Raw genomic sequence first — 22,885 nt, 5'->3', positions numbered from 1 at the left:
TTCTTTATAAAGATGCCCTGAACTTGTAATTCTCAAGACTGACCAACCAGGAGAAACAACGTCAGGGGCAAGACAATGCACACCTTGTCCAAAGCCACTTGTGTTAGTACCAAGACTCAGTGTTGTGCCTGCCACTGCTTCCTCCACTGAATAAAGCAGAATAATCAGGAGGGTGTGGGGGCCAGCACGTGAGGTTACTATTGCAGTGCCAGGAGAACATTTCAGTGATGCTGCTGTAGTGTCTGAGACAAATCATGATGCCAAGCACGGCACCACCCTACTGTGAACATTAATGCTGCCTTCCTCCCAACACCACCACATCTTCCTCTGCCACCATCATCACTGCTATTGTCACCCTGGTGCCAGTGAATTAAGCTAAAGCTCACAAGGATTTGAATGTGGGGGAGGCTTGGAATTACTTTGTCAAAGTTGCAGAAGCTAGCTGAAACCTGCATCCCAAGCCAGGGGAAAAAATTCATAGGGAAGGGTTGCAGACCAAGCTGGATGACAAGCATCTCAAATAGGGTTATTAAGAGAAAATAGAAAGCCTGCAAGGAATGGAAGATGGGATGGATCAGCAAGGAAAGCTACCTCTTGCAGGTCAGAAAGCATAGGGGAAAAGTGATAACACTGAGGATGGGGTAAAGATTAAAGATAATCTAGGTACGGCCCAACACCTAAACAAATACTTTGCCTCAGTTTTTAATGAGGGTAATGAGGCATTGGGAGCAGTGGCAGGGCAGCTAATGGGAACAGGTATATGGAAGTAGAAATTACCATCTCTGAGGTCGAAGCCAAACTCAAATGAATAGGACCAAATCGGGGGACCTGAATAACCTCCATTCAGTAGAACATAAAGGAACAGGCATGTTACATTGCTAGCCCAATAGCAAGGATTTTTAATGACTCTTAAACTCAGGAGTCATACTCTCTGACTGGAAAATTGCAAATATAGTACCTATATTTAAGAAAGGAGAAAAAAAGGTGATCTGGGAAACTATGGGCCCATTAGTTTGACCTCAATTGTATGCAAGGTGTTAAAATAGATTTTAAAAGTGAGGGTAGTAAGGACATAGGGGTAATTGGGATAAAATACAACACGGTTTTCCAAAAGATATATTGTGCCAGACCAACCTGATTTCTTTCTTTGAGAAGATAACTGATTTTCTAAATAAAGGAAATGCAGTAGATCTAATCTATCTGGATTTCAGTAAAGCATTTTATACAGTTCCACATGGAAAATAGGATTAATAGTAGAATCAAAAATTGGGTAAGGAACTGGTTAAAGGGGAGAATACAGTGTGTCATGCTGAAAAGTGAACTGTCAAGCTGCAGGGAGGTTAGTAGTGTTGTTCCTCAAGGATTGGTCTTGGGACCAGTCTTATTTAACATTTTTATTAATGAGCTGGCACAAAAGGTGGGAGTGTGCTAATAAAATTTGTGGATGACACAAAGTTGGGAGGTATTGCCAGTACGGAGGAGAACTGGAATATCACACATGACCTTGAAAACTGGAATAATAGAAATGGGATGAAATTTAATAGTGCAAAGTCATGCATTTAGGCACTAACAACAAAAATTTTTGCTATAAGAGGGGATCGTATAAGTTGGAAATGACAGAGGCGGAGAAAGACCAGGGTGTATTGGTTGATTACAGGAAGACTATGAGCCGCCAATGTGATGCAGCCATGAAAAAGGCTAGTGCAATCCTAGGGTGCATCAAGTGAGATATTTCCAGCAGAGATAAGGAAGTGTTATTACCATTATGCAAGGCACTGGTTAGACCTCATGTGGCATACCGTGTGCAACTCTAGTATCCCATGTTTAAGAAAGATGAATTCAAACTAGAATAGGTACAGAGAAGGGCTACTTGTATGATAAGAGGAATGGAGACTCTACCTTACAAGAGGAGACTTAAGGAGCTTGACTTGTTTACCCTAACAAAGGAGATATGATTGCTATCTGTAAACACCAGAGAGGGAAAGAAATTATTTAAGTTAAGGAAAATGTTGGCACAAGAACAAGTGGATATAAACTGGCCATCAATTAGTTTAGGCTTGAAATTGGATGAAGGTTTTTAACCATCAGAGGAGTGAAGTTCTGGAACAGCCTTCAGGGGACTAGTGGAGACAAAAATACCTAACTGGTTTTAAGGCTGAGTTTGATAAGTTTATGGAGGGGAAGGTATGATGAGATTGCCTACAATGGCATATGGCCCATCTGTGACTGCTAATAGCAAATATCTCCACTGGCAGAGATAGGACACTAGATGGGGAGGGCTCTGAGTTACCATTGAGAATTCTTTCCAAGCTGTCTGGCTGGTGGGTCTCACGCTCATGCATAGGGTCTAACTGATCACCATATTTCTGGTTGGGAAGCAATCTTTCCCCAGGTAAGATTGGTGGAGACCCTGGGTTTTTTTTTGCCTTCCTCTCAGTGTGGGGCATGGATCACTTGCTGGTGTGAACTAAAGTAAATGGTGGATTGTCTGTAACTTGAAGCTTATAAATCAAGATCTGGGGACTTCAGTAACTCAACCAGAGAGTATGGATTTATTACATAAGTAGGTAGGTGAGGTTCTGTGGCCTGCAATGTGAAGGAGGTCAGATTAGATTACCATGATAATCCCCTCTGGCCTTAAAGTCCACGAGTCTTTTAGACAGAGAAGAGCTGGAGACAGAACACTCGGTAATTAAACTACTGAACCACCTTTCTCTCATGAGTCACCTTCAAAATGACATGTCTATTTGATCTTTTAAACATGTATTTCTTTATTCTGCTCTGTCTTTTACCCTTCCACTTGGAGTTTTCATCACAAACTGTGAAATGCTTTTTTCATCACACTATTAAGACCAACCCCCCCCCCCACACACACACACACCCCTGCTGTTTTTCCCTCCCCCATGACTAGTGGACAGGTGGAGAAGAGAGGTGGTTCATGATATAATGAATGACAGGGATATGACCATGAGATGAGATGAGACCATTAAGTGGTGATTTGAGAACCCCTGTTTTAGAGTTCCATTATCTAAGTTGCATAACATAGAACCTATCAATGTCCTTGTATTTGCAGACATATAAAGTTCAGCTTCTAAAAAGGACCATTCATTTTATAACTACAGTGTTGCAGTTAACAAACATGTTTGAAAGGCAGGAGTGTAGATCTCTGTAGTTCAAAGAAATACCAAAAATTCTGGAACACTAAAGTGAAAGTATTGTTGTGAGTTGGGTTAAACCTTGTTGTTATGGGTTGGGCGTATCCACTGCTTTTCTTTCAGGATAAGTGTAAAGAAATGGCTGAAACAATCTCAGTAGTACCAAACAAAAGCACATGGAAAAGCTTGAGTAGAAAATAAATGATGTGGCCCAAGGGTTTTCAAATGCTTGGACTAGAGCTTTCATTGGTGTACATGTGTTTGGGGGTGAGGGTGGCGTGGACACAGAGAGAGAGAGAGAGAGGGCACAAGCTAGGTAGACAGACATAATGAGGTCCTGACGAAAAGCTTTTGGGGCACAGAATGCTGTCTGGAAAGGCAGGTTTGAAATAGTAAGCAAAGTAGCTATCTACTGCTGTTTGAGTCCTACTGAGTGCAGGAAACAGGACATTATGTATAATCTCTGTAAATAAACAAGATTGCATCAAAGAAAATACCTGGCTCTATCAATTTCTCTTTCTACTGGAAACAACCTATAGTGCCCTGAACTTTGACCAGCAGCTTGGGTCCAAAGGAGTAACAGCATCAACATTACTCATATTTTGCCCCTTACCTTTCCAAATGCTCCTTAGTGGGGAGGGAACTATACTACCTGCTCCTTGGAAGAAATGAAAATCTTCTTTCTGAAGTATCTGAATTCTGATCATATGGTCTTTTTTGCATGATTATAGTGTGCTCATGCTTCTGGACTATATTATGTAAATTGGGTTCTCAGACTTACACTGTAAGGATATGCAGAATATTGGGAATATAGATGGTGGCGTTGCATCTCAGGTTGTCATGATGGAAAGAAGAAACAGTATTTATCAGCTCAAGCTTGAGTTTGGGGCTTCTATCCAATATTGAGATGCCAAATGTGGTACCCAGGAGCAATGAAAAGGGGATCCTATTTGAGTGGGGAAATGATGTGAAGAATGGTAGGTAACATGTTGTGGTCTCTGGGACATACCATGAGGGTAGGGGGAGGATTGGGCCTTACATTATTAAATACCCCTGTATATGTAAAGAATCTACTCTTATTCCATCAGGTATCTCATAATATTGACAAAAGTAAGCTAGTCTAGTTAAGCTTCCATTACTGCCAGTAGAGCTGGTTGGGAATTTTTTGATAAAACAGTTTTTTGTTGCAAAATGCTGATTAAACCTGAAACTTTTCCCATGAGAGGACCAGTTGGGGTTGCCACCTTTCTAATCATTGGTAATCGGACCCCTGAGGCCCCCCCCCCATCCCCCCAAGGCCTCGCCCCTGCTCTGCCGCTTCCACCCAAGGCCTTGCCCCTGCTCCACCTCTTCCCCCACGCCCTGCCCCTTCTATGCCTCATCCCCCAAACCCTGACCCTCTGCTTCTTCCCCCTCAAGGCTGCACCCTCATCCCTCACTCTTCTCCCACCTCCCCCATTACTCTCTGGATCATTTCCACCTCCCTCCCACAACTCCAGCTGGGTTCCCTCTGCTCTGGGGCTGGGACGGGAGCTGCTTCAGCCTGACAAGGAGCCTGTCTGCAGGTAGGGGTTGGCCCTGGCTGAGCAGGGGCTGGTGTGGGTTAATGACCAGGTGCCTCCCCCCGCCCTGCAGTAACTTGGCTTTTGGCGTTTGATCGGTACATCTGACTGGACACTGCCAAGTTCCCTTTTTGACCAGGCACCTGGCAACTCTCACTGGCACCCTGATACAGAAGCCAAAAACTAGTCAGTCTGGGTAAAACCCAGATGGGTGGCAACCCTAGCACCAGTTTTGGCAAACTTTTTACAGAAAGTGACTCTGGTCCAGGATGGAATTTCTGTGAAAGCCAGAGAAACACCCTCCCCACATTCTAGCCAATAGTCCAGCAGTTGTGGTGCTCACTGGGGACACAGGAGACATGGAAGAACCAGGTTCTGGTCCCTGCACTATTTGATTTGGGACAGGGATTTTAACCCAGGTCTTTTGCAGCCCAGGTGAACGCCCTAACCACTAAAGCTATTAGCTATTCTGAGTAGAGCTCTCCTGTTGAAGCTGTTCTACTTTGTATAAATAATTAAATATTCATTATGGGAGAAAGTGTCAGTCTTTTCAGTTTTCTTAAGAAGAAAGCAGAGTGACCGGGAGTGTAGGGTTGCACCTCTGATATCCGTGAAAATTTTCAAAAAGGTCTCAGTTTTATCCCACTGTGAAATGGGAATTTTTTTTGAAATCACTAAACTTCATGCAGGACAGGAAAACCATTTTCTGCCCTGCTCTATGGCACAGTCCTGATTCCGGTGGTGCAGTGGTTGAGCAATATCTGAAATACAGGGGAATGAAAGGTATCAAAAGCAGAACATTTTTTTTAAAAAAAAGTATAAAAGCGCCAACATGAGAGTAAATCCACAAAATGAAGATTAATGTTAATCTTAGCAGATGATGTCCATATGACCTGTTTTCCAAAGCACAGATTAATTTATCACATATGTTTCAAAGTATAAACAAAGGCAGCCCCCTTAGAAAAAGTGTCCTAGCCTCTTGGGTAAGTCAGATTCTTCTGTTGTTTCACAAGGCTTCCCCATGTGAATTATACAAGGATCCTACTACAGTCAGTCAACTGGAATTCAGTTTTTCCATTTAGTGTTCCCACCCAAAGGGTGGCACTTTTACAAGGTAACTACTTGTTGCTGTCATTGGGAGTTGAATGTGCTCAGAAACTTGTAGGATCAGCCCTTAAGACATGCAAGGAGAGAGAATTAAGGCTTGTCTACATGGAGTATTAGTCCACACTAGAGGAGTGTGAATTTGAGCATGAACTAGCATATACTGGCCCATGTGGACCCTGAAGGTGCACAAAATGTCCCCTAGAGTAGTCCCATTTCAAACAGTACTAAGTTAATGTGCACTAGGGAACGGTTAGTGCACACCAGAAGGGTCCACACAGGCCAGTTAGTGCATCACACATTACTGTACACTAGAATTTACACCCTCTAGCACGAACTAATACATCGTGCAAGCCCTTAGTCAGAATACAGCAGTTCTACTGCAGTACCAGTAATGTTAAGAATGAAAGGACAGTGCATTAATTATACAGACAAAAAGCCATTCTTAAGCTACTCAAACAGTGTCGACATTGCTACCATCCATCCTTGTGCCCCTATGCAGAAACAGCAGCTCAAAGGATTTATAGCTTAGAAAGAAGAATAGCAAGAAATACCAGCACCATCACAAGTGGAAATAGCATATCTTGAAGCCCAAACCTTTTCTCCTAAGCAAATTAAAAAGAGACAGGAATTCCGAGCTCAGGTGAGTGGGGAAAAGATGGTACCTTTCCCTTTGTTAGGTTAAGATCAGAATGAAATTCATTTACCTCAGTGAATTAGTAGCAGTGAACAATAGACAGCACAGGAGCCATGAACGAACAGTCCAGGAGTAAAGTCTAGATGCAGATTCTCCTTCTCAAAGAGGATGTAATTAGAAAACTGAAAGGAAGCAAATGTGCTTACAAATTTTACAGAAGAAAGAAAGAAGGAAGATCTGGACAAATATCATCCAGTTAATCTAACTTCATTTCATCATGGAATAATGGAGAAAATAGTAAAAACAAAAAATCTTGGGTGAAACTCAGACCCCCACTGAAGTTTTGCTATTTCAGTGGTGCCAGGATTGCACCCTAGAGAATAACAGTGCCATAAGCAGTAAGAAGCATGCCTTTATTTGAAAAAAAGTATTGCCAAGCAAGCTTGGATATTTTAAACATAGAACAAAAAAAGTGTGTGGAAAATATAATGGAGATAATATTTTAGTCAACCATTTAATACATTAGGCTTGATTCATATTTCACACTATTTTTGAACTGGTGTGAACTCTACTGACATCAGTGGAATTACTTTAGATTTAAATGAGATCAGAATGAGGCCCAATTTCTACATCAGTACCTAATATTTTTAAGTGACTAATATTTTTGGATGCCTTGATTTTTTTGGTATCCAAAATAAAGGGGCTTTATTTTCAGAAAGTGCTGAGCATCTATATCTGAAAATCAGGCCCCTTTAAGTCACTCAAGCAGGACACCCAAAATCACTATGTTTTGAAAACTTAGACCAAAGTGCCTAAATATTCACCATCAGTTGTGTATGGGGAGGAGCTGAAGTAGGAAATTTCAGCAGAAAACTAACCCTATTCTTCCTTCTTTCATCCGTCAATGACTTTTGCATGATGTTTAAAATCTGAGCCAGTGTCTTGTCTGACTCAAAGAAATGGGTTTAGTCATACCACAGGAAACTAGGAAGTTGGAAAAAAAATCTAGTGGGAGATCACCAGCAGTGACAGTCACAATGACAATCTAAATCAAGAGCACATTCAAAAATATGGAGATTACTTTTGAACTGGGCGAATAGTTTGAAGAAGCTACAGCAGAGGACATTAAAATCAAGGTAAAAAATAGCTGCTGGATATGGGTGTCTCTCTCAATGTCACTCGTTAATAAATCTGCAAATGATTAATGAGAAATGAAATAGCTGGAGAAAGTGTCCTACTGGAACTCAAAGGTACCTTGTGTACTAGGTACATAGACCATGGGACTTGCTGAAAATTAGGTGAACTGCTTCATTTTTAAACTGAAGGACTTTGATGGTAAATACTCATTTCCAACCTGGTGTCTCTTCAGAATGTTGTAACCTTAGAGAATGGCTCACTAGTTCAAGTACAGAAGTGGAATGGAGAAGAGACTACAGGAAGCTGGCAGATGGGGAAAAAATGGGGGTGATTTCCCACTACTAATTTATTGGGGCAGATACTCAAAGGTATTAAGCTCTCATGGAAATCAATGGGAGTTAGGCACCTAAATACCTTTGAGGATCTGGATGCTACACAGATACAGAGAATATTGGTGCTCTTTCATGCTGTATATAGTTAGGCTTTCAGATGTAGTTTGTGACAAAAAAGGGGATAGAGTGGGGAAGGAACCCTAGAAAAGAAGGAAAAAGGTAGATGTTGGAGGGTTGACAAAGAAATGGAGAAGCCATAATGAATTGACAGCACTAGAAGCCAATATGCTGCTATATTATTAATTTGCCCTAAGTTGAAAAGCAATTTGAGAAGGATGAAGACCACTCAGTTTAGAGATGGTCTCTAAGTACCCAGCTCACATCTCAGCATCCCCAAAAACACAATGGTGATTGTGTTCAGGATCTCTTTTTTGGTCATTCTCCAATTGACTGCATTACTAACTTTCTGCCATTGGTGTGCCCTCATATAGAAATCAATTAGAGACTGACCAGAACAGAGAAGATACAAGAAAAGAGGCTTTGCTTGTTAATTTTAAAGGCTATTTAAAAACAATCACAAATTCTACTGTGACATTTAGTATATTATACTCATTCCTCTTTCATCTCCTTGGGATATGCAATGCCCCCTCCAGCAGGGTTTGAGCATGAGACAATGCCCTCTTTCTGTACACCAGATAAACTCCAGCTAAGTTAAGAAAGTTCCATGCTGCTCTTTCCCCAAGAAAAGGACTGTTGTACACAGGCATATTTTAAAGCAGCATCACTAATGTGAATTGTTGACAATGTTAAATTAAAAACACACTAGAGTGCCAGTGTATTGGAGTTTATAATAAATGAAGTTTTAAGTGCCTGGTTTGTGTTGATAATCCAGCCCTAAGTGCATGCAAAAGAGCTTAGCACCCAGTTTGGCATCAAAATAAGCAGCCTGATTTTCAAAAGGAGCTTAATACATTGGATGCTGAGCTGTTTGGAAAATGGGGTCCTTATGTAGGGGCCTAAAGGGAAGTTGAGTTCTTTTGACAATCTGGCCCCACCTGTGGGCCCTTAGCTTTTTAGGTCACCTTACCCACTGAGACCCATCTGCCTGCCATTCTGAGGGCACTATTATATTGACTTCACCATACCTTTTTATACTTGTACACCACTTGCCTCCATTAGTGCTCTTGCCCTGGAATGTTTTATACTTCCAAAAGGTATTCTTCCTGCTTTATGGTTTTCTTAGTAGAATTTATTTTCTTGCTTGTCACCCAATGACAGATGTGATTCTCAGTCTAAAGGACTTCCATTTCACATTGTCTTCCCATACTAAGATCCAATATTAAAATGGAGGAAGAAAGTTTTCATGTATCAGATGATCCTCCCATCTCTGGGGGAGGAATTCCATTCCTGTGGAAACTTTCCCCTTTAGAAAATTGTGACTATTTACCCGTCTCAGGCATATTGAGACTGAGTTCTGTCAGTAGAGCTTTGAGTGTTATAGCCAGATGCACAAAGATGTTGTCACCATTGCTGCAACCCTATGAATCAGCTTTTTTACCTGGTATTTATTAAGATTAAATCTACCTACTCTTGCCATAGTAAGGAAGGTAGTCAGAAGTTAGTGCACACCCTGGTCCTTCCCCAGTTTGTTAAGACCCCCCTCCCCCCGAATTAGCTAGTGCTATATTGTACAAATTCCAAAACCACCATTTCTAGACAGTTGAACATTTTAGTGCATAACCACAAGAGTTCAGATTAGCTACAACACTGCTTTGGCATAAAGTCTGTAAACAGTCTGGTTCGGTCACAAAGCAGACTTGTGGAGCTTCACTCCTGGAACTGAGCTGGTTCTCCACAACTTAGATCCCCAGTCCATTGTGGAGACAGGGTTTCTTCATGCAGTTTCATAGACTCTAGTGCAGATAACATTGTTCATGGTACATTCCTAGGAGGACAGATTGTTGAACAAATGTATGTTAGGCAGCATATCAAGTACTCACTTTTTATTTTAAACCAATAGCAAGCTTTAGATAACACCTCCATTCCTCCCTTCAAGCAAGTTAATAGGGAACAACTCAAACTCTCTGTACCTAAGGAGTGTATAGGCCTCTCAGTCATGGTTTGGTCTCAGCAGGAGGCCAACCTGACAGGAGTATTTTTAATATCCAAGGCAGCATGGGGAGGGAGCACAGGCACCATTTACTTAGCATGGGAGCTGCCCATATGTTTTCTCTGCAACATCCTGGATTTAGAGTTGCTACAAAAATTCCCTCTTCCAGCACCCAGGAAACAAGAGCAGGAAGAAATATGGCAAAGAGCCACATTGTCAATTCAGTAGTGACAGATCACATGTCAGTCAACATACCACAATGACAAGCAATGATGCAAGCTCGCCAGTCAGTATGTTAGACTATCAAGCTGGGATAGTGGCTCTGCAGGGGATGGTGGGGAGTGTCTTTTACAACAACGTTTACTACAACTGGTCAAGACTTAGGTTTTCATGAAAAGGGACACAACTTTCATGAGAATTTGAGTTTTGGACTTTTACCCACTCATTGCTACACAGCTTTATGTGCACATTTTTCTCCACTTCACAGTTTGGGATAGGCAGAGGGAAGGCTAGAAGAATGCCATGCCTTGAAGACTTCTCCAGCTCTTCAAACTTTAACACTCCTGAATTTTAGTATGCAAGTCTCTCACTAGTTTGGAAGTTACAGCCCCACCCCCATTCTATCATAATTCACATCCTACATGTTTCCATCCCACCGCCTCATTAGAAGCCAATATGGAACACATGCTGCATTCAGTGATTAAATACCAGGCATTAACTCACCACTACCAGCTTCCCATCCACCAATTTTCTTATTAATGTGGTCTCTTTTCCATCCCATTTCTGCACCTGAACCAGTGAGCCATTGTCTAGTGTTATGATGCTCTGCAGAGACAAGGAAACAAAGTGTTGCTATCTAGTCTGTGTCCTGCAGACTAAAGGAGATTTGACCATAAGTCCAACATTAACAGACCCCAGTTGACTGGGTATACCTATAGTTCTGCAGAACACTTGTAGCATGTCTAACATGAAGAAAGTGCTAACTTCAAGAGCAATTTTGAAATCCCTCCCTTCCCACAACCCCAGCTGGTTTTAAGGAAGACTCACCTTAACTTTCCTGTCATCTGCTGTGGTCTCCTCAAACTCCTCACCCAGCTTGAAAGAGATCTCTGTATTTTTGAGGGTACTTAATGTTCTGATGGTTATCACATCTCCATTGGTGCTTATGATTACATTGGGCTTGGCCACACCAACTATTTTCCTGGTAGCAAAGCCCACACCTGTAGATCATGCAGGAGACTATATTAGATAATCTATTCACTTCCAGAACACCCTCTTACCTAGTGTTATTGCTTTCAACTAAAGGAAGGCAAGGGACCAGGGATTTAAAACATTCATGACTTGTTTCCGTGAGAATCTGGCCCTTGCTCTATTTTAGTAATCCTACATTTCAGAGGCTGCCTGAAACTTCTGATAAAGGCATTCCAAGCCCAGTCCAGGGAGTAGGAAGTGAGGATATTTTTTGGTACAGCCACTATTCTGAAGTGCAATACAATGCAAATTCAATCCTTTTACTGAATTAAACATTCAGCTGCATATGCCCTTGGAGTTTAAGGGCCAAGAGAATCCTGGTGAGTCAATTTCACCAAGTTATGCAACCTTTTGCTTCCAAAGAGCATAAACGCTTTTAGAGGGATTTAGACCCCTCCTCGTCCCCAAACTAGTCCCAAACAAACAGTTTGCTACAGAACTAGTAGCAGTTGAAAAGTGACTAAAAGGAAAGTGAAGTAAAAGTGACTAAAAGGCAACACTTGTGCTCTCCATAAGATTTAGGAGAGTTTTCCAGGGTGCTCAAGTCTCATTAAGAAAAACAGGATTTAGAAGTCTGAGAATTTTGCTTCTAGTCTCTAAATGAAAGACTTGTTAGATTACAGTACTAACTCAGAAGAAGCTAGTCAGAGTCTCCAGTCAGTCTATGGGAGAGATAAGACCCTTTAAAGTCAACTTCAATTTAAAACTAGGAGTCTTTAGAGAAGCATATTACCCAGTCAAGACTTCTCCAGGTATCTAGTCAGGAGTCCATGCAATTCCTTAATTTAAGCACACACTAGCCAGCTAGCAGCAATTACTTCCAGTCCCTGGGGTACTTAAATTCCAGTTCTAATGAACTATAAATTCTAGTACTCCAATATCAACATAAGATTGTACTTCAATGAAACAACCACTTAGACAGAAATCCAGATTAGACAAGTGTTTAATTACAGATCTTATTATAGTCTCAGCATTCTACTGCTTTGTGTTTCCAAGGGGCAAAGGTACTGAGTACTCCAATGGATTTTTCTACCCTAGACAATAGCACTACTGAATTATTTCTACTAGAAGTTAATTATGCATTCAATTAACAGGATACCACTCCCTCCAGTCCAATTCTTTCTACATTAAGAAGCCTGACCACACTAAACCAAGCAACAGGCTTCCCCAAGAACTCTGCAGTTTAAGACTGTCTGGCTAAGACAGTTAATCAGCCAGGGGCAGGGGCAGGGGCAGGGAAGGAAGCCCTCAGTGAATAGTACAGGAAAGTCCCTAAACCCAGGAAGAAGAAATCTGGATTAAAATGCAAATTCAGTGATCTTTCCCTAAGAAGACAGAGATACAACCAGAGGTAACCCCACATAGCATTTCTCACCCAGTTCTCTCATATAATCCTCAAAGGTTTTTACTGGAATTGAGTTTCCAGGTGCCTACAAATAGATCACACATTGTGTGAGGCTTGTTAAACAGGCTTCTGCAGGAATCAGGCAACAACTCTCACTATCAGAGAGGAAGGTGGCATGACTTCCATAAGACCACATCACCTATTTAAAAAGGATCCTTGACCATGTGACCCTCTGGGATGACCAATGGTGAGAGAGAATATCAGGAACTCCAATTCGAGCATTGCTCCTTTTTTTTTTTCCTTCTTAGTAGGTCATAGTGTTGTTATTCCTTTATTCTCATTGGCACATGGATCACTGTGTCCTCAGCACTTAATGGTCTTTAGCATTCAAAAATACTGTGCATTAAAGAAAAATATTTAAGAAGCATTTTGTTCAGGAAGAAAAGTCTGCAGCATTAGGCCCTGATCAGTGGGACAACTCACAGTGCTTAATGAAGTTAAGCACATGTGTAAATTTTTGCAGGATTGGAGTCTGAATCAGTTTCTGTTCAGCTGACATTTCTTGCACCTGCTTAGACCTTGCTATGATCCCAGGAACAGATTTTTGCCCTTTTCCTGAAACTGAATGTGCATGAGTGGATCTCTCTGCCCACTTGGAACCCTGTTGTTAGTTGCAGGATCTGGGTGATAGTTTATCCTAACCCCATTAGGGTTGCACATCTATTAAAATAAATTGTATTGTTCCTATCCACGGAATTCTATTGCTAATTATTGTTATTTGTTAAGTGCCAATGGTGTGCTTACTGCAGAATGGGACAGCAAAGGAGACAATGTTCCTGCTCTTAGAAGCTTATGCCCAGATCCTCAAAGGTATTTAAGCACCTGAAATTCATTGAAATCAATGGGAGACAGGTGCCTAAATACCTTTGAGGATCTGGGCTTTACAGTCTAAACAGATGGACAGCAAAAAACACACTGGTAGAGCCATGCTAAGGTTTGATCATAGAAATTTATCCTCCCTACCTCTTGTTGCATTTCTCCCCTCTTTATTAAACAAATATAGTTAGAGTAATAGATTTTAAGACTAGAAGGGAGCATTATGATCATCTGACCTCCTGCAGAACACAAGCAACAGATTTCACACAGAACACACTCGAGCACACCTAGCACTCCTAGGCTTCATGTTAGAAGTGAGTTTTGAGGAGAGGGACCTCACTGAGGAGCTTCCTATTAAAGCTGGACCTCTGATCAAACCGGGCAGCAGGTCTTTTTTCTGTCAAGGTTTTGGTAGCAGAAAGTGTGGTATGCTTGGGCAGGGCAGAGATTTCAGGTCAGTTAAACTGGTAAATTTCTGCGGCTCTAGTTGGGTATCCAAGAGGATTCTCCAATGAAGCGCCTGCTCTTTGTTGGTTTAAGCCCTGATTCTGTAAGGGGGCTCCGTGGAAACCCATGCGTTTGACTAGATGTTCCTTCCAGCTGCATTACATGCACGGGCTGCACTCTTCTCCACATGTGCCTTCCAACACTTACTTCCAATTACTTCACATCTCTCTTAACTGGGCTTCCAGCAAGTCTTCATTACTTATACCTTGTACAGACTGAGCATTGTTGTGATAATCACAATCACCAGCAATCTTAAATGGGCTATCTAGACAGTAACAGATTGATTTTAAGGTGATCTTGTCAGTTTTTGAAGTCATGGAAAGGGTTTGGTGGTATTTGAGACCTAGCTCCCCTCCACACACGCACTCTCCCAGTGAGCAGCATCTTGGCATGTATCTGTGTTCTGGCACCACCCACTTTTAGAAGTTCCACTATTGTGATTTATATCAGGGAAAGTGTGGCCTAGTGATTGGAGCACTAGACTGGGACCCAGAGAAGACTTGGATTTTACTCTTAGCTCGTGGCACTGTGCCTTTGTTTCCCCTCCAACCCTTTGCCTTGTGTATTTAGATTGTCAGCTATTTGGGGCACAGACTGATATGTTTGTACAGCACCTAGCACAATAGGGCCCTGATCTCGATTGGGCCTCTAGGCACTATGTCTAAACACAAATAATAACTAATATTAGTATTAGAAGGCAACTGAGCTTTTGCCATAGTGGCCAATGCACCATTTGCTGGACCCTCTTCCTAACTGCCCTGTGAAGTTCCAGTGCCAGAAAGCAGCCCTTCAAGCAGTGGTGTCAGCTCCTGCCAGTGGGAACATTCTGCTGGTGTAGAGCCATTGTGGAAGTTAAAGTTGGGCATCTGGGCCCAAGCAGGGGGGCTGGAACAATTTGTATAGTAGGGGTGCTGAGAGCCATTGAACCAAACTGTAAACCCTGTATGTAATGGAAACCACTTCAAGCCATGGGGTCCTGCCACACCCCCAGGACCCCTAGTTCGAGCATCTATGGGCCCAAGTGCTTTATAAATAACATTATTAATGGAATATGATAAGGAGTTTTTTGAAACAATTAGCTTCTTGAGCCTTCATACATCCCTTTAAGACTGTGCTGCTCTTGTCTTGGAATGGTGATTTTCTTTTTTTGTTTTTTATTTCTGGAGAAGCTATGTTTTAAATTGGGGCTAAAATTGTGATTTTTTTTTATCCTTTGCTGTATTTACTGACTGTGGGTTTGTGCTAAAAAAAATCAAACTAAAATTCTATTCACTGGAGTCCATGATAACTTTCCTGACTGGTTGTCTCATAATGTCACATGTTCAGATCAGCTTTAAAAACAGACTTTCAGGGTGTGTATAGCTTAGGCTCTTTTCTTGGCTCTCTTTGAGAGTTGCTGTTGTTTTCTTGAGTGTGTCTACTGAGCAAATCCTCACAATGTGTGACCTGTTCCTAGGAACTTGGAAACTCAGCTCCAGTGAAAAATGTGATGATGACATGAAAGAGCTGGGTGAGAAATGTTGTAATGTGTGGGATCTAGAAAGGATATGCTCTGGTTGAACTCTGCTCCTACATTTCTTCACTCTGCAGCTTCCCAGTGCTCATTTCTTCAGAAGGGACATGAGGGGTTTATTTTGAGAACTGTAAGCTGACAAGGGGAAGTGGCTCTCTGATGTGAACTGTTCTCATGAATGCTGCCCCTTGAGCTGCTCTTAATGGAAGACTGAGCATGTCTTTTGGGGGCAGGGGAGGTAAATGGACTACGGAAAGGAGAGAATAGTAGGGGTGAGGTGCCTGCTGTGTACATAAGTAAACTAAACATTATGAAACTTAAACTCTAGGTAACATGGGGTCTAGAGCTCCATTGCATTGCATCTCATGTAGTCACTTTGCACAGGTGTATCAAATGCTACCTATCTTAACTGATCTTGTTATCACTTTGCATGAATGACTCAAAGTGCAAACTAGTAAAGAATTAGGCCCATAGCATTGTTTCAACAAAGCTTTGTTCACCTTACAAGTGAACTGGAATATCTTGCGGACTTTTAGACTCTACCGCAACAAGGAAATTGATGTAGGTGCCTTTCTGTAATTTACTCAAACTATACATGAGAGGACTGCTCTGTGAGACATGATACAAGCACAAGTGTAACATTGATTGTAACTGTTTCTTCGTAAGACTACTATATAAATTTTGCTTCACCTCAGTTGGACTAAAGGATCTAAGCCAGAGGTGGGCAAACTATGGCCTGCGGGCCACATCTGGTCCACGGGACTGTCCTGGCTGGCCCCTGAGCTCCTGGCTGGGGAGGCTAGCCCCCAGCCCCTCCCCCACTGTCCCTCCTTCCTTGCAACCATGCTGCTGTGCGGGTAGCGTGGCTTGCACCCGCCCACCTCCCAGGCTTTCCAATAAGCCTGGCCTGCTGCTCTGAGTGGCATGGAAAGAGGGCGGGGGGAGGGTGTGCGTTGGATAAGGGGCAGGAGGTCCCGTGGGGCAGTCAGGGGACAGGGGGTGGTTGCATGGGGTGGAGGTTTGTGGGGGAGGCAGTCAGGAGACAGGGAGCTGTGGGGGTTGGATAGGGGTGGGGTCCCATGGGGCCCTGGGGGGGGACAGAGAGTGGGGGAGTTGGATGGGGGTATGGGGGGGTTGCAGGGGGGGACAGGGAGCAGGGGGGTGGATGGGTCAGGGGTCCTGTTAGGGGGTGGGGTCACGGGAGGGAAGGGGCAGTCAGGGGACAGGGAGCAGGGGGGGTTGGATGGGGGTGGGGTTCTCGGTGGGAAGTTGGGGCAGGGGGTCCTGGGAGGGGGCGGTCACGAGGCAAGGAGCAGTAGGGGTTGGATGGGCCGGTGATTCTGAGGGGGGTAGTCAGGGAGTGGGAAGTCTGAGGGGGTGGATAGGAGGCGGGGGCCAGGCTGGTTGGGGAGGCACAGCCTTCCCTACCTGGCCCTCCATACCGTTTCATAACCACGATGTGGCCCTCGGGCCAAAAAATTTGCCCACCCCTGGTCTAAGCACTACAGTAACAAACTGCTGGTACAGAGAGCACAGGAGACTAGTCCTACTCTTATTCCTTTAACTTTTATCCCATGAGCTTAACGAGTATCTGAGACATCTTGTAACTTGCAGGTGTGAGTTTAGCCACCAGGAAACTGGGCAGCCTCACCAAACCCACTGTGACCATCAGCATTGATGGGGATGTGCTAACAATCCAAACCAAGAGCACTTTCAAAAGTACTGAGGTCTCCTTCAAGCTTGGGGAGGAGTTTGAGGAAACCACAGCAGATGACAGGAAAACAAAGGTGAGGGCTAAACAATGGGGGCAAAGTGACAAGCCTTATAGAGGCAAAAACCCCAATCTTTCCTAACCTCCTGCAGACTGAATAACTTCTAACCTGCAGGACAGTGGGCTAAACTCTTTACTTTGAGGTTTGTGTTTGTTTTTGGTAGAGTATTGTAACCTTAGATGATGGCTAACTGACTTAGGTGCAGAAGTGGAATGGCAAGGAGACCACAATAAAGAGAAGATTAGTGGATAGGAAGGTGGTGGTTCCATTCCTGCTATTTGATCACTGAGCAGTGTATCTCCACAGTAAATGCTTCGCAAGTTGAACTGTAGCGAAGATGACTGACTAACTTTTTTTAACCTGAAGGAAACTCTTAGAGGCAAAGAACTCTACCTTATGTCAGCACTGCATTGTTGCTTCTCTAAGTGTTTTCTGAAAACCATGTGTGATAGTATTTGTTGAACTGCATATGGAGGCATTTTAAAATCATACTGTGATAACTTCCCCCTTTTTAGGAATGTACCACGAACAATGTCACGTGCATCAGAATATATGAGAAAGCAAGAGGACATCAATCCCTGTCCACTGGACTAGAAACTCCCTGTGATGGCCCTTGACAAGAAAGCTCCAGTACAAACTTCTGTTTCCAACTCAAATGTGTACAGGCTTGTCTCAGAGTAACAAACAGGCTTTCAGACACTGAATATTGGAGTCCATATTCTTTGTTAGCTTGTAACTACGCTTGAAGATTTGACCTTCAGAATTGTAAAAACAGAGGTGAGATGAAGGTGTCTAGTCTACCTTCTCCAGCCTACTCTGTCCTCCTCTATCCTTGTAGAATAATAATGTTTCCAAGTTGCTTGTCTATTCTAGTTTAAAATGATTTAAAAATCCCACTAATTCTTTCTAATCTATGTAAGGGGACTGTTGCCCCTTACTAACATTCAGTGGAGGTGTTTTAGTTGCTAGCTCCCAGTACTAAATGGGGGAAGGGTAGATGGGGAATCAGGACCCTGAGACTGACAGTCCCTTGGAACAATGGGGAGAGGCCAATGCTCCAGGTCAGCCTGAATGACAGGGCAGGCAGTTCTAATCAGGGAGTCAGGAGACCAGGGAGGTTCCGTCCTCCATGTGAGCTGGAATTTCCTGGGTCAGACAGAGTGGGGCTGAGCTAAGGAGAAAGCAGAGGCCCAAGCTGAGCTGGGGAGCAGAGCTGTGCCAGATCCAGAGAGAGCAGACCCTGTCCTGGGAGCAGACCTGCAGCTCCAAAGCCAGAGGCACAGCCCAGAGAGAGCAGACCTATGCTGGGAGCAGAGCTGCATCAACCAGAGCCAGAGGGGCCAGAAAAGCGGCCCAGGAAGCAGGTCAGTGCTGGAAGCAGAGTCACAGAAGCAGCCTGCAGAGCAGACCTGTCCTGGGAGCAGAGCTGCAGCAACCAGAGCCAGAGGGGCCAGAGAAGCAGCCCAGGGAGCTGGAGGCAGAGCAGCAGCCGTGCTGAGGTAGAGTGGAACTGGAGCTAAGACAGAGTGGACCTGGAGCTGGAGCAGTCCGGAGCCAGGTGTCATGAGCAGCTGGGGAGAGCGAGGGGGGGCCATGGGCAGTGGGCCCGGCACAGGGAGACGCCTCAGCCAGGAGGCTCTGCAGGCCAGACTCGGAGGGGGATTGGTAACCCTGACAGGGTAGGGGCAATGCTGGGAAGGGCCCTGCCACCTAGAACCTGAGACCGTCTGCCACCGTCTGAATCTGCCACCACCAGAGCAAGTGTCCAACCCACAGCATCCCTGCAGCACAGCCAGGGCCTGAGAAGAAGGCCTGGGACTTACAAGGAACAGACTGTGAACTGCCCTGACATTCCAGAGACACTGTTTGTGATGTTCCTTGCCACAGAGCGGGTTGATGTGTTTCCTTTAACCTTTCCCATTTTCCCTTATTCTTTTTAAAATTAATTGTTGATTAAATAACTTGCATTTGCTTCAAATTGTATCTAATGGTCAGTGGGTCAGAAGTGCCCAGTGCAGAGAGTACCCTGGAGTAAGGACACCCTAGCCCCTGTCCTAGCTGACCACAGCCGGGTTAGGGGTCGAGCCTCCCAGGAATCCTGGGCCCAGCCTTGTTGGGGTTACGAGGACTCTGCCAGACGGAGTGGAAGGGGAGCCCTCAAGGGCAGGGAGGCCACTGGTTAAAGGAAGTGGGAGCAAGGACTCAGATCCTTTTGCTAGCCCACTTCACCAGGGTAGTGCAGAAGCCAGGAAAGTTCCCCACAATAGCGGGACTATTCCCCTGCTTACATCTAGTCAAATAGATCTATTTTAGTGAAAGTCCCCTTCTAGAAAGCTTTTCTATAAATATAGGCTTGGATTTTGGAAGGTGTATAAAGGCATAAGTGCCTAATTCCCTTGAGGTTTGTGAATATTCCATCCTAATATTATAGGAACGCTTTCTTAAGTTATGTCCCCTTGATCTACCCAAAACCACAACATCTTCCCCACAGACATCTAAACTGTACATTAATATCTTAATTCTTGTCCTCCCCACTGCTGTAGTAATCTTAAAGGCTGTATCTCCTTCCCTAACTGACTATATTAGAGATTAAACAAATTTAACATGGAGCCTCACATGATGGGACCCAGGGTGCAACCTTCCCCCACCTCTGCATGCTGGATTACCACTGCTCAACTCATAGGGTGAGTCACATTCCTCATAATACACAAACCAATAATTCATACCAAAGTCTCTATCTTAACGCATGAATGGGCTGGATGCCATTCTAGCTGGTCTGAAGAAATGCAGTGCACAACAGAATATACAATGCTTCCCTTGAGAGTACACTGCTATATTTCCTCACCTAAAAATACCAACTGATGAAGGCAGCTGCTTTTCTCAAACACCCATGTTAAATAAATGAATGATATTGATGCAAATGAGGAAAAGTACTTTTGATCTCCTTCTTCTGAAGCATCAGGGATGGCCATGACTAGAGCTGGTACATGGGAAGGGGTGGGCCAGGGTTCTGGGGTGGCACCAAGCATTTTCTCTCCGATCACCAGATGTGGGGTTTGGAAGGAATTTCCCCCTAGGTCAGATTGGCAGTGACCGTGAGGATGGGGGGGGGTGTCCCAATTATTTGGGTATATCTTACTTAATCATTTCCCTGCCACTGTGGGGGCCATGGGCAGTGGTGTACCTCAGTCCCTCTTATTTTCTGCCTGTGGAACATAATAGTCTAGTCTCTTATGGGCTGTAATACTTAACTCTAATTTCAGTTGTTGGATCTAGCGTGAGCCTGCTGGCCTGAGTTATACAGGAGATCAGTCTAGATGAGCTGGTGGTCCCTTCTAGCCTTGAATGCTGTTGTTCTATCTGAAAGTGTAATCCACAGTGAACTCAAACTTTAGCAGAGCATTCCCAGCCAGCTTTTCTTTGAGGACAAATCTGACAGCACAAATGCCGTTCTTAGGGAGATTAAGCACAGTAGTTCTTTCTGTTACCTTGCACCTTGATTAGTCACTTACACATGTGTTTACAATGAAGCCACGCGGATCAGCTAGCTTTTTATACTCGCTCTGTAATGTACAGAGGAGAGAATTGACCTGTCTCTGGAATGTGGTAGTGTTCACTGTAGCTTCTCTTCTATGAACCAGTCCTTGAAAGAAGAACATGGGTGTGTGCCAGTCTCGTCATTCAATTTACACAAAACAATTAAGAAGCTGCAGCATAGGGGTGTCTTCTTAAGATCCCATTACTAGAAAAGCAACAAACAATTCCACTGCCATAATTAAACAGATAAAAAAGGAGAGAAAATAAGAATATTCAGCCCTAGTCTTTACATCAATACATTAGGCCCTAAGAGTAGGATGGATGAAATTTTTAACTTTTCATGCACTTCTCCCTAGGGAACCTACCATTTTATCTTCCCCATTCCTCCTGGGGTTGGGAATGCCTCTTCTTTCCGGTAGTCTGCATTTAGTACAGTAGACTTGCTTTCTGGGTCCTGAGGGCTTTTGTTTGCAGAAGTCCTCATCCAAGCCCTACCAGCAATGTGTCTATCTCAAGTAAGGTGAACCCTTGCAGAAGCCACCTAATAACTTTACCATCCAGGCAGCCTGGAGACAGGCTTGCAGAGCCTGCAAAGTCATCAGCCCAAGAAGACAGGGGTTAGGGCAGCTTGGAATGTGCTAATTCAGACGATCTCATGGGGAGCCTTCACTGTCATCAGAGTCTAAAGGTGTCTTCCTGTGAGTGGAAAAGGGGGGGATATTGCACATGCTTGAGCTCCGGGGGGTAAATCTTGCCTACTGTCTGTATGGTTCAAAATGCAGAAAGCAGCATCAGCTTAGTTAAAAAGTCGGCACGCAGCTGGCAGCATCAGAAAAACTCTGCCCACTTGGCACTCCGGGGGGGTGTCTCAGCATGAAGGAAAAGACAGAATGAGGCTCATGTTATACAGTGTTGAAGATGACAGTGGTGGGCTATATAAAGGAGACTAAAATGAGTCCTCAAAAGAAGCATTTTGGGTAGGTGACAAGAAAGACAGAAGAGGGTGGAGGTGTCTTGGGAAAAACAAACATACAAACAGACTGGACGGATACCCCCTGGTGGCAGATAACGGTGTGAATTTCTTCTCTCAATTGAGAACTGCAGGTACAATGGTTCATGAACCATTGTATCTATTCCAGCTTGGCTTGTCCAAGCCCACACCCAGGCAAGCTAGGTTTAAAGGCTGCACTTTAAGGTGTTTTTTCTATTGCTTAAACAAACAGTATTTTGTATGAATGCCATGATGGGGTCTGAGTTTACCACCTTGACTCCTCATGTAGCGCACTCATTGCGAAGAGCAAGGTACCACTGTGAGGGAGTAAGGGCAGTAGAATCTGGCCCATAATTTTGGATTTGACTGCTGACTTTGGTTACAAATGCTCATTGAACCTAGGCCCAGAAATAATCTCGACCCTTGGAGGAAAAAAAGAGATAATAGATGGGTAGCACTGGTTCCAAGGAACCCAGTGTCAAAAAGGAGGATACATATCCAGCCATATCCATACCACAGACAGCAAGATGCGGGGAGGGGTCATCTGTGCTAGCGTAGAGTGACCCTGTGTTCTAGCATTCTGAGGGATGTGTCCTGATGACACAGGAAACCTGGTTTTTATCTTAACTCCCCTATTGTCCACACTAAACAATCTCTGACCCAGAAAGTGCTTTAAACCCAATCTATTTTACCTGGTTGGGGCTATAGATTAGAACCCAGAGTCCCTGGGTTGGAAATCACCCACTTTACAATGGGGATGCAGGCTAAATCATGCGTGTGCTGACAGTCCTCCACTGCTGTAATTTCTGATGCACCAGATTTGGTTCATTGAGTGCCAGTCCCACATTTTTCTTGTTTCCAGGCATAATCTTAACACAGACTTTGAATTATATCAGTAGGCCTTTTTGTTTGATCTAATTCAGTCTTTTCTTTTGCACCTTTGCCCATCTACATTTGTTGTTATAGGTTATTGTGATAATTTATGAACTTTCACTCACTTTTCACAGTTGAGCTCACGACTAGGATAAATGTTTAGGCCCAGTTATCACAATGTAA

General features: G+C 43.7%; 2 protein-coding genes across 2 annotated transcripts; one reads left to right on the top strand and one right to left on the bottom strand.

The window, feature by feature from the left end:
- Nucleotides 1–9,642: 9,642 nt before the first annotated feature.
- Nucleotides 9,643–12,752, bottom strand: LOC102944577 (fatty acid-binding protein, adipocyte). The gene is given in 5 exon segments (XM_007072756.4): nt 9,643–9,872; nt 10,761–10,862; nt 11,085–11,257; nt 12,664–12,688; nt 12,690–12,752. Coding segments are annotated over 5 exon segments (399 nt in total). The 5' UTR covers nt 12,738–12,752; the 3' UTR covers nt 9,643–9,821.
- Nucleotides 12,753–14,749: 1,997 nt separating this feature from the next.
- On the top strand, nt 14,750–18,083 carry LOC119565572 (myelin P2 protein-like). The gene is given in 4 exon segments (XM_037892385.2): nt 14,750–15,526; nt 17,144–17,316; nt 17,465–17,563; nt 17,817–18,083. Coding segments are annotated over 4 exon segments (447 nt in total). The 5' UTR covers nt 14,750–15,453; the 3' UTR covers nt 17,919–18,083.
- Nucleotides 18,084–22,885: the final 4,802 nt, after the last annotated feature.

This window comes from Chelonia mydas, chromosome 2 (genome assembly GCF_015237465.2).
Source record: "Chelonia mydas isolate rCheMyd1 chromosome 2, rCheMyd1.pri.v2, whole genome shotgun sequence".
Lineage (NCBI taxonomy): Eukaryota > Metazoa > Chordata > Testudines > Cheloniidae > Chelonia > Chelonia mydas.
This window is presented reverse-complemented; position numbering and strand designations above follow the sequence as displayed.